Genomic DNA, 12,229 nt, shown 5'->3' with positions numbered 1-12,229 from the left:
CTGCATATCTCCTACTGGGATGTGCCCGCAACCCAGGTACATGCCCTTGACCGGAATCAAACCTGGGACCTTTCAGTCTGCAGGGAGACGCTCTATCCACTGAGCCAAACCGGTTCCGGCTGTAGTGTGTTCTTATAATAGTTTGTATTTCAGTGGTCACATTGTCACTTCTCTTTTATTTCTGACTAGAGGCCCAGTGCATGAATTCGTGCACCGATGGGGTCCCTCAGCCTGGCCTGTGGGATCGGGTTGAAACTGACTCTTCGACATCCCCTGAGGGATCCTAGTTTGTGAGAGGGCACAGGCCAGGACGAGAGACGCCACTGGTGCACGGTCGGGGCCAGGGAGGGACGTGGGATTCCTCTCCCCCGAGGGGTCCCAGATTGTAAGAGGGTAAAATCCAGGCTGAGGGACCCCACTGGTGCTCGATTGGGGCCAGGGAGGGAAGTGGGAAGTTGGTCAGCATGGGAGGGACCACAGGAGGGCTCCAGGGCATGTCTGGCCCCTTTTGCTCAGTCCTGATTGGCTGGACCCCAGCAGAAAGCTAACCTACAGTTGGAACGTCTGCACCCTGGTGGTCAGTGCACATCATAGCGAGCGGTTGAGTGGATTTAGCATATCATTAGCATATTATGCTTTGATTGGTTGAACGGCTGACCAGTTGACCAGTCACTTAGCATATTAGGCTTTTATTATACAGGATTTTATTTTAGTCCTCTTTGTTTTTGTGATGGTTACAGGTTTCTTAAGTTTATGTTTTCAGCTCTTATATTCATTGATCTTTTCTATTGTTTTAAACTACTTCATTTATATTTGTTCTGATAATTTATTTTCTTCCTTCTCACTTTGGGCTTTGTGTGTTTTTTTTTTTAGGTGTAAGGTTAGATTTTTTTATTTGAGATATTTCTTGTTTCTTCAGGTAGGCCTATATTGTTATTAATTTTTCTTTACAACTGCTTTAGCTGTGTTCCATACATTTTGGATCATTGTGTTTTCATTTGTCTCAAGGCATCTTTTGCTTTGGGGTGAAATGGTCTAAATATCAATCTGGTCTAATATGTCATTTTTAGGCTACTGTTTTCTTGATTCTCTGTTCATATACTCTATCCATTGATGCCATTGGGGTGTTAAATTCCCCTACTATTACTGTTGATTTGTCTCTTTATGTCCATCAATATTTGCTTTATATATTTAGGTGCCATCCTACTTTATGCCTACAAATGTTTATAAGGGTTTTATCTTCTTGTTGGATTGATTCCTTTATCATTATGAAATGACCTTTTAAAAAACCTTGTTATAGCCTTTGTTTTGAAGTCTGTTTTGTCTGATATAAGTATAGCTACCCCAGCTTTTTTTGGTCTTCATTTGCATCCCTCAGTCTGTATATGTCTTTTTATTTGAAGTGGGTTTCTTGTAGGCAGCATATGTATAGGTCTTGTTTTCTCATCTGTTCAGCTACCCTATGTTTTTTTTTAAAAAATATGCCATTTAAAAAACATGTTTTTGTTGATTTCAGAGAGAGGAAGGGAAAGGGAGGGAGAGAAACATCAGTGATAAGAGAGAAACATTGATCAGCTGCCTCCTACACACCCCCTACTAGGGATTGAGCCTGAAGCCTAGGCATCTGCCTTGACTGGGATTTGAACCAGGACCTTCGGTTGATGGATCAGTGTGCAGCTACTGAGCCATACCTTTTGGGGCACCATATGTGTTTTGATTGAAGCATTTAATTTGTTTATTTTTAAAGTAATTAGTGATAGATCCTAGCTGGTTTGGCTCTGTGGTTAGAGCATTAGCTTGGGGACTGAAGAGCCATAGGTTTGATCCCGGTCAAGGGCAAGTACCTCTGTTCAGGCTCTATCCTGTCCCTGGTTGGGGTGAGTATGGGAGGCAACATATCAATGTATCTCTCTCACATTGATGTTTCTCTTTGCCTTTCCACCTCCCTTCCACTCTCTGAAAATCAATGGAAAAAATATCGTTGGTGAAGATTAACCAAAAACAACAACAATTAAAGTAATTAGTGATAAATAAGTAATTGTGTCATTTATTACTTACATTTTTGATCTTTTTATATACTTAAAGAGGTCCTTTTAATATTTTTGATAACAATGGTTTGATGGTGATGAATTCCTTTACTTTTTTCTTGTCTGGGAATTCCTTTCTACTTTTTTAAATGATAGCTTTGCTGGATAGACTAATCTTGGTTGTAGGTTCCTTGCTTTTCATCCCTGTGGCCTGCAAAGTTTCTGTTGACAGATCAGTTGACAGTCTGTGGAAGCTTCATTATACATAACTAACTGCTTTTCTCTTGTTGCTTTTACAATTCTCTCTTTGTCTTTAACCTTTGTCATGTTAATTATGTGTCTTGGTGTGGGCCTCTTTGGGTTCATCTTATTTGGGACTGTGTGCTTCCTGGACTTCTATATCTATTTCCTTCATCATAGGTTTTAATCCCTTGCTCTCTCTTTTCTCCTTTTGATACCCCTATGATATAAATGTTGATATTTTCCCAGAGGGCCCTTAAACTGCCCTCATTTTAAAAATTCTTTTAAAAAAATATATTTTATTGAATTTTTACAGAGAGGAAGGGAGAGAGGGATAGAGTTAGAAATTAGAAACATCAATGCGAGAGAAACATCGATTAGCTGCCTCCTGCACACTCCCCACTGGGGATATGCCTGCAGCCAAGTTACATGCCCTTGACTGGAATCAAACCTGGGACTCTTGAGTCCGCAGGCCGACGCTATCCACTGAGCCAAACCGGTTAGGGCTAAAAATTCTTTTTCTTTATGCTGTTCTGGTTGGGTATTTTTGTCTACCTTCTTCCAGATTGTTGATTTGATCCTCTGCTTCGTTTACTCTGCTGTTGCTGACATCTAATATATTCTTATGTCAGTATTGTATTCTTCATTTCTAACTGATTTTTTTTATGGCTTTTCTGTCTCTTTGTTAGTTCTCATTGAATTCATCTATTCTTTCCCTCTGTTCATTGAGCATTCTTATGACCAGTGTTTTGAACTCTGGGAGCTTTCATGCTTCCATCTTGTTTAGCTTTTTTTCTGGAGTTTTGTTCTGTTTCATTTGGGACACATTTCTTCACCGCTTCCTTTTGGCTGCCTCCCTGTGTAGGTGGATCTTCTACATCTCTCAGACTTGGCAGAGGGGCTTTTAGGTAGTAGGTGTTCTATGGACCATAATGGCACAGTCTCCCTGGTCACCTGAGCCAAGTGCTCTAGGGGTGACCCTTATGTGGGTTGGGTATGCCCTCTTGTTTCAGTTGAGCCTTGATTGATGTTGGCACATCAGTGGATTGTGTCTCAGGCTGACAGGCTGGAAGTCCTTTATTCTACTCAGATGTCCACTTGGTTATTTCCAATTAGGGGCTTTTTACAAATAATAGTGTTATGAATATTAATGTGCATGTCTTTTTATGAACATACACCTTTTGGGGATATGTAATTGACAGAATTGTTGGATCACTGAATATGGCTATGTTTTTGAGTATATACAGCAAACAATATTCTCAAGTAATTTATATCCTCAGCAAAATATATGAGAACTCCAGTTGTGCCACATCCTTACTAATGCTTGGTATTATCTGTCTTTATTATTTTAGCCATCCATTTAGGTGTCACCCTTTATTTCATTCTTTTAAAAAAATATACTAGATTCACCAAAATTGAGAGCTTTGGTGCATCAGAGGACACCATCAAAAGAGTGAAAAGATAACCTATAGAATGGGAGAATATATTTAGAAATCATTTGTCCGATGGATTAATATCCAAAGTATATAAAGAACTCCTAAGCTCATTAGTAAACAAAATCCAACCAAATTTAAAAATGGGCAAACAACTTGAATAGACATTTCTCCAAAGAAAATATACCAATGGCCAATAAGCACATGAAAAGATGCCCAGCATAATTTGTGAGTAGAGAAATGCAAATCAAAACCAAAATGAGATACTACTTCATACCCACTAGGATAGGTGTAATAAAGAAAATGGAAAATAACAAGTGTTGACAAGGATGTGGGGAAATTGGAACCCTCATGCAATGCTACTTGGAATGTAAAATGGTGCAGCTGCCATTTGATGGTTCCTCAAAAAGTTAAACATAGAATTACCATATGACCATCAGTTCCACTCCTAGATATGTACTCAAAAGAATTGAAAGCAGAGACTAACAAATCCTAAGCTTTGGTCTTAGCTCCTAGCTGAGGAGGGACTCAAAAACATAACTTGTATAGTATTGTTCACGGTAGCATTATTCGTAATAGCCAAAAGGCGGATAATAAAAACAGTTCTGGAGGTGGATACTAGTGGTGGTTGCACAACATGGTAATTATATTTACTGCCACTGAATTGTACATTCAAAAATGGTTAAAGTGGTAAATTTTATGTGTGTTGTACCACTTATAATAAAAAATAAATACCAGCAAGAGCAGAATGAAATTGAATTAAAATTGTGTGGTAAAACCCATATTTCCCTACCATTCTTTAATTAAGTTAGCTTATTGTTTTCAAGCTATTTTAGGAATTATTTAATTTTTCCTGTAGATAGATGAAATGTAAATACATAAATAGATGTATTTTTATATATGTATTTTAAATAATAATAAAGTTATTTTGTTCACACTGTTTTAGTTAAACCTCTTAAAGAGCTGTTCTTTCAACACCTCTAAGGGCAAATTAATGTTTAAAAAGTGTTTTAAGGCCCTACCCGATTTGGCTCAGTGGATAGAGCATTGGCCTGCGTACTGAAGCGTCTTGGGTTTGATTCTGGTCAAGGGCACATGCATGGGTTGTGGGCTTGATCCCCAGTAGGGGGCATGCAGGAGGCAGCCAAGTAATGGTTCTCTCTCATCACTGATGGTTCCATCTCTCTCTCTCTCTCCCTCGCCCATCCTCTCTGAAATCAATAAAAATATATTTAGAAAAAACTGTTTTGAGTTAAACTTAGAATTTTTTAAAGCAGCATAATAAATTGGAAACTGTCAGCTATTGTGTGTTTTGATTTAAACCTAGAGATAATGGCCCACATTTTTAAAACTCTAGTCTTTATTTTATGAAATGAGAATACTAATTTTAAAATGCTTATTTATTAATTTAAAGCGGTTTATAGGGTAACAGTTGATTACCTCTGCTGCATATTTCCTACTCGACTACTGTGGTCAGTGTGCCTCAGCATTCACTCCCAGAGAACTTTTTTTTGATAGTCACACAAACTTGTCCCTCTCCCCCCATTATTTGTTGTTGTTGTTTTTTTAAATAGTTTTTATTTATTGATTTGAGAGAGAGGGAGAAATTATCTGTTGCTCCACCAACTTAATGCATTCATTGGTTTATTCCTGCATGCACTCTAATTGGGATCGAACCTGCAAACTTGGTGCATTGGGACAATGCTCCAACCAACTGAATTTGATAAGCTGGTTGAATCAGAGTTTAGCAAAGCAACCCCCCTCCAAAAAAATCTTCCTAAAACATTGGGGAAACTGTACCATATCAGTATTTTCCCCAATGTTTTAGGAAGATTTTTTTTTTTTTGGGGGGGGTTGTTTTGCTAAACTCTGATTCAAACAGCTTAATCAAATTCATATGGTATAATATTTGTCCTATTACATAATACTATAGGTTTACATTTTCTTTTCTTATTGCAAAAACAGAATCAAAGTATGAGGGGAAATGGCAGAAAACAGTATCAAGATTCACCTAATCAAAAGAAAAGAACAAATGGGGTCCACAGCCAGCCAGCTAAGCAACAGAATTCCTTGATGGTAAGAGTTTCAGTTATCTCATACTAATAAGGGAGTTCACTCTTTTAAAGAGTGGGGCAAGGGCATTGTCAAGGCACATTGAATTGATAAAACATTTCATTTTTATGGAATGAAATTATGTAGTTTGCCCACAAAAAGTGTTTTGGCTGCTTTCATTTATGGGATTGTAACATTGATTCAATTGCACATCTAATGCCTGATAATTGTTATTAATTTTAATAACTGTGAAAAAATGTAGTCAACCCTGCTTTTGAGAGTAAGTCCTTGCCTATTCTGTCTGTATTTTTCTAAATAGAATCTGTATTATTTTAATGAAGGTAAAAGTTTGAAAGAACATTACACTGATTTTAAAAGTAGGTGTCATTTATAATAAGTGAAATAACTAGAAATGGTATATTGTGTATGTTTATGTTTTTTTTAATAGAAATTTGAGAAAAGACTTCATCCACGAAAACTTCAGGATAATTTTGAAACAGGCAAGTTATTTTCTTTTTAAAGCTTTTGCCTCACGGGATTTGGTTTTGGCCTAACCTTGATTTTACTGGAGTGTGTGATAAACCATAATGGATAAACAGAGTTGCACATGTCTGTAGAGAGAGTTCATATATGTGGTCAAGTACTCTGTTTATGAAACTGGCAAAAGTGAATTTATTTAAATGATTAACATGAAATTATTTGCCTCTCAGTGTGCTATATATTTGGTGAATGACAAACCTGTGTGCTGTGCATTGATATTATAGATAAATAAATGATAGCTTAAGGTTTAGAGAGGGAGTAGAATCAAGTATGGTAAAGATGAGGAGACCTCATTCTATGTGGTATAAAATGTATGTAAGGGGTACACAGACTTTAGAGGGGGGACATTTTCCCACTTTTGGAGGTCGAGATCAACTTTTTAAGCTGGTACTAAGGATAACTTATTAAAATGACATTTAGAACTTCTCTATCCTCAATTATGATGAAGAATAGGTATGTGATTTGATTTGGAAAGTAATGCTGATGAATGTAGAAAGCTCTTTGGTAATACTGATGTAGTTGGGATGTACAGCAGACTGTTTTCTTCTTAGGTGCTATTTTGAATATAATGAAATTCCCTATGTAGTAGATAGGCATTTATTCATCTCCAATTAAAGCCTTCATATTAAAAGATCTTAAGAAATGAAAAACATTATAATATTTTTTGGAGTACTGTCTATGATTTCAGCAAGATAAAAGCTATTTTTAAAGAGATACTTTAACCCTATTTTGGAAAATTAAGTTTAACTATGAAGAAGCAGAAACTATCATTAGTTTTGTATAGATGAGTGATGGGGGTAGGAATCCTCTTCATAGGATTTTTCTAGCTATCTTTGCTGATAGGGGCATGATAGGTTGTGGTTTAATTAACAAGAGTTCAGAAGTAAATTATTTCACAAAAATTTTAAAAAGTCTATGTTCAGGAACATTAAAGAAGGAGCACTATAACTTCGTAGCTCCAGCTTAGTTGGGCATCATGTGGATATATAAAATTTTGAGTCCTCTTGAGAAGGAAGTATAAAAGAAATCTTGTCCTGCCGAAACCGGTTTGGCTAAGTGCATAGAGCGTCGGCCTGCGGACTGAAAGGTCCCGTCCCAGGTTCGATTCCGGTCAAGGGCATGTACTTTGGTTGCAGGCACATCCCCAGTAGGAGATGTGCAGGAGGCAGCTGATCGATGTTTCTAACTCTCTATCTCTCTCCCTTCCTCTGTGTAAAAAATCAATAAAATATATATATATATATAAATAATGTCCTGGGAAACCTCATTTCAGACTTTTCATCTCAGCTTCTTGCTGTCTGTTCCAAACATACTTTCCTAGTCGGCTCCTGCTCTACTTTAGAAAACTCCCCCAAATCCTATTAATTCAGTGCTTTGTTGTACTATGGTTTTGAAAAGTTGGATTTTTCTTTAGGTTGTATGTTCCCTGAAGATTGGTAAGCTCCAAATAAAGCGTTAGCTTGATTTTTCTATAATTGGACTCTTTACAAACTGTACGTTGTAATTTTAATCTTAAGTGCTTAAATTTTTATTTCTGTCAAGAAGCTCGCACTATTTTGGCACAGAATATGAATGAATATTGGAGGTTAAAAACAGGCATGCCCATTTTTGAAATAAGGACAGATTAAGATTGTGAATGTTTGTGTGGAAATAAGCAATAACAGGTAATATTCAGAGTGTCTGAGATATAAAGGAATTCATCATGTACAGTATATTTTTAACAAAAGGTGAAGGGCAGTATTTTATTTTTATTCATTACTGAATTTATTTCTTTTGTATTTTAACACAGATGCTGCATATGACTTACCTTGCTCTGGTGAAGACCAGTTGTTAGAACATGCTGAGGGACAGACTGTGGCATGTAATGGACATTGCAAGTTTCCCTTTTCATCCAGAGCCTTTTTGAGTTTCAAGTTTGACCATAATGCTATAATGAAAATCTTGGACCTTTGATAGCAGCAGATGTGCTGTGGAAGTTCCAAGAGCCAGAGACCTGTTGCATTTGAGTGGGTGTCTCTCTGAGCCTTACCTTTCTCAGGTGTTTTAAAGAAATGCAGGAAGGCAATGATGTTTCTGAGGAGATGGTTCTCCGTGCAAGAGAGAGAAAAGAAAGAAGCATGTATTTGGACTGTAAATGGCAGTTTTATAAACTTTTATACAGGTGTACCTTTCAGTGTTTGGGTAATGAATTTAAGTTACTTTTTATGAGGGCATTTTTTCCTATGATTGAGGGTTTTTCATATTTTGATCAAGAAAATAGTGTTTGAGTTATCATTAACTTCATGGAAATACTCTTATCTACTCACTTTACTTTCTTTATATTGAAATTTTAAAAGAAACAAGGTACATAATTTGTTAAACACAAGAGCTGAAATACGGAAGTCAAGGTTGCAGTTCATCTTTGGATTCATTTTGTGAATTTCTTTACTTCTAACCACTTAGGTTCTTTAATCCTCTGCTTGAAGTTTAGTTGAAAGGTTTTATTTAGAGCCAGCATCTCCTATAGAATATTCATGTTCAAAATGAACTCTCTTAGTTCTTCATTTAAGGACCCAGTTCTCAGCCTGGAGAGGGACTGGGTTGTTGGATGGGGAGTTGCTGCTTTAATTTTGCATTGTGCTGCATACAGTCAGTAAACTTGTGAGGCTGCTGGAGAGAGGGTAGCAGAGAGCATGGAGGCTGGGACACAGCAGCTGCCTTGGTTATGTCTTCGTCCTGCCGCCAACTCTTTAGTGTTGTACAGTTATTTTGTTCTTGTGAAGATATATTTTATATAACGGTTGTGTAAATAAGTATGGAATACTGACATTATTAGGTTTTACATTGCATCTCAGTGTTGATCTCTGGAAACAGATGTTATATTTGGTTCCAATTTGCAGTAGTAAGAGACTGACCTGTTTTTATTAGCATGCTGAAGCCCCTGGGTGATGGAGTGAGAATGGAAGGGGTGTGTAGTGTACCCAAGTGCAGATAAAGCCTCTCTCTGGGGGAAGATCAGAACATGAAATTAACGTACATAACTCACTCCTAGGAATGTATTTTGTTTCTTCAGGATTCTTACATCCAAATAAGGATGGCAGTGCCCATTTTAAGAATTTCAGCTATAATTAAGGACAATCACCAGGGCTTTAAGGGGGCTTTAGTGTTTGGGCTATTTTTGACCTCAATGAAGGTAATTCTTTGTGGGGGTGGAGGGGTGGGAGCATATGCGTGCATGTGCATCTGTCATGTGGGTTTTAAAAATCGATTTTACATGTGGTATCCACAAAATATATCTCTGCTTGTAAATTTTATTGTAGAAATCTTTATTCTGTATAGGTAGCCTATTTAATAGGGGTTCATGTAACCAATGGGACTTTCAAAAGAAATGCTATTGTAAGGCATTTACTTGGCATTACTTTGCTTTAGCTGTTAAATGGCTTGATTTTAAAGGAGAAATTATATTTATTAATGAAAGTCACCCCCTTGGTGCTAAGCAGGAGAATTCACAATTGCAGCATTGTGTTTAACATAAGGTTATTTACAATCCTGCATCTTTTAATGTGACAAATTTATGAATCCTTCTGTGACTTTTTAAAAAATGTTTTATGATTGTGTTTGGAAGTTCTTACTCTTCTTTCCAGAAATAAACTGCTTTGCTTGGGTCTCCTTGAGCCATATTTATAGTTGGTCCCAGCATTCCAGATTTCTGTTCAGTTGTTAAGGGAGTGAAACTTCGTTTACCTGATAGTTAAATCATTTTCACTCATTTACTGTCATCTGGAAACCATTTAATTTTTAGTGTTTTTTATGTTTTTTTCTTTTTGAGCACTATACCATGGTCAGTCTGGTGCCTAGATTTGGATTTTTCAGCTCTCAATACTAAAGCAAAAGAGATTAGGTATAGTTATCAGAAGTGTGTCTAATAGTGTTGAGCCTTTCAAGAACCAACAAATTATCTCTTTTCAAGTGATGATGTTTTAACCCTAGCTCAATGTTACTGCTGTTGTGCTGCTTCACTCATGCACTGTGGAACAAAATAGGTATTGTGGGGATAGTGTTTTGATAATTTGAGGCTTTTAGCTATCTTGAGTTTGAGATAAAAAATGTTAAAAGATGTGAGTAAAGTTTGTTTGTGATGTGACTAAACTGTGCAGAAAACGTGTAAGTTGGATGTATCTGCTTCATGTACATCTGCTATACTTATTCTCTCGAACCTGTGTACTCGTTTCTCAGTGTTCAGGTTTCCTTGAGAAAGGCCATGGTTAGCACAGAACTGGGTTTCTCCTTTGAGAAATGTTAGCATGGTCTAAAGAAATCAAGTTATAAAGAAGTGTCTGAATATGCAATAACAACTTCTGTGTGCTGCATTTTTAGACAAGAGTGGTTTTCTTGGCTTCATATTATGTTTATGTCTTTGAATCCACTTTTTAAATGTTCTTATGTTCCAACCTTATATGTTCCAAGGTTCAGTGCACTGTGAATCTTTTATTTTTAAAATTTTGTAGGTGCTTTTATACATAACTGTAATGATTTATAAGATGTTAAATGAATTGTTTTTGTACTTAACCATTGTAATCCAAAAGATAGGGGTATGGTTTACACGTTTTTATTAAGAAATAGCAAGTTAATGGTTTTATGATTTCAGATAGTGATACTCTTCTGAGACATGAACATTTAAAGATGTCTGAGAACCTAATAGAATTCTTTTATGAGTATGAGTGAAATTTGATTGAAGATGTTTGAGAATTAAGTTGGATTTTCATGCTAATATAGAAGGCAAGTCTTTGATGTCAAAGGAACTGTGTTCCCTGCTTGCTGTTTTGAGCTTTGGAGATCCTTATTTTTCTATTAAATGCCAGTTAGTACAGATAATGAAGATATGTAGCAAAATTGGTTTTATGCTATGCTATAAGATTAGGTTGGTAGTTCTAGTAATTTGTTTAGTAGTCCTCATTTATCTGCGGCTTTGCTTTCTGTGGTTTTAGTTACCTACAAGCAACTGCGGTCTGAAAATTTTAAGTGGAAAATTCCAGAAATAAACAATTCATAAGTTTTAAATTGTGTGTTGTTCTAGTTGTGTGATGAAATCTCATGCTGTCCTGCTCCCTCCAGCCAAGGACTTGCATCATCCCTTCGCTCAGGATCCGCTGTATGTGTTCCTGCTGCCCATTAGTCACTTAGTAGCCACCACGGTCTTCAGGTTGACTGTCATGGCATCGCAGTGCTCGTGTTCAAGTGACCCTTATCCTATGTAATAAAAGCCTAATATGCTAAGTGTCCTGTCATCTGGTTGGCCGTTCAACTGATCAAAGCGTAATATGCTAATGATATGCTAAGGTCTCTCAACCACTTGCTATGATGTGCACTGACCACTAGGGGGCAGACAGTTAACTGGTCGACCAGTTGCTATGACATGCACTGACCACCAGGGGCAGACACTCTGACCAGTAGGTTAGCTTGCTGCTGGGGTCTGGCTGATCGGGACTGAGATGGGTTGGACATGCCCTGGAGCCCTCCCGCGGTCCCTCCCCGGCCTCTGTCATGCACTAGTGGGGTCCCTCGGCCTGGCCTGCTCCTTCTTGCAATCCGGGACCCCTTGGGGGATGTTGGAGAGATGGTTCTGGTCCAATTCTGCAGGCCAGGCTGAGGGACCCCACTGGTGCACGAGTTTGTGCACTAGACCTCTAGTTTTACTTGATAATGGCCCAAAGCACAGGAGTAGTGATGCTGGCAACTTGGATGTACCAAAGAGAACTTGTAAAGTGCTTCCTTTAAGTGAAAAGATATGTATGTATAGGAAACCACATAGTGTATTTAGGGTTTTGTACTATCCGTGGTTTTAGGCATCCTCTGGGGGTTTTGGAATGCATCTCTGTAATATCACCTAAAAAGAACTCTAAGTGAATAGCATCCTTCCAAAGGGATTAAAATCTTCTATAAAACTTAACATATTGT

General features: G+C 37.4%; 1 protein-coding gene across 4 annotated transcripts in view; it reads left to right on the top strand.

The window, feature by feature from the left end:
• DCP2 (decapping mRNA 2) overlaps positions 1-11,332 on the top strand; it is an 82,453-nt gene extending 71,121 nt beyond the window's left edge. For all 4 annotated transcript variants that reach the window (XM_015558459.1, XM_015558458.1, XM_006755281.2 and 1 more), the window contains 3 exons: positions 5,666-5,776; positions 6,201-6,252; positions 8,082-11,332. In XM_015558459.1, coding sequence (XP_015413945.1) covers positions 5,666-5,776; positions 6,201-6,252; positions 8,082-8,245 — 327 coding nt within the window. In that variant the 3' untranslated portion in view covers positions 8,246-11,332. The remainder of the gene's footprint in view (positions 1-5,665; positions 5,777-6,200; positions 6,253-8,081) is intronic.
• Positions 11,333-12,229: the final 897 nt, after the last annotated feature.

This window comes from Myotis davidii, unplaced genomic scaffold (genome assembly GCF_000327345.1).
Source record: "Myotis davidii unplaced genomic scaffold, ASM32734v1 scaffold130, whole genome shotgun sequence".
In the NCBI taxonomy this organism is placed as follows: domain Eukaryota; kingdom Metazoa; phylum Chordata; class Mammalia; order Chiroptera; family Vespertilionidae; genus Myotis; species Myotis davidii.
This window is presented reverse-complemented; position numbering and strand designations above follow the sequence as displayed.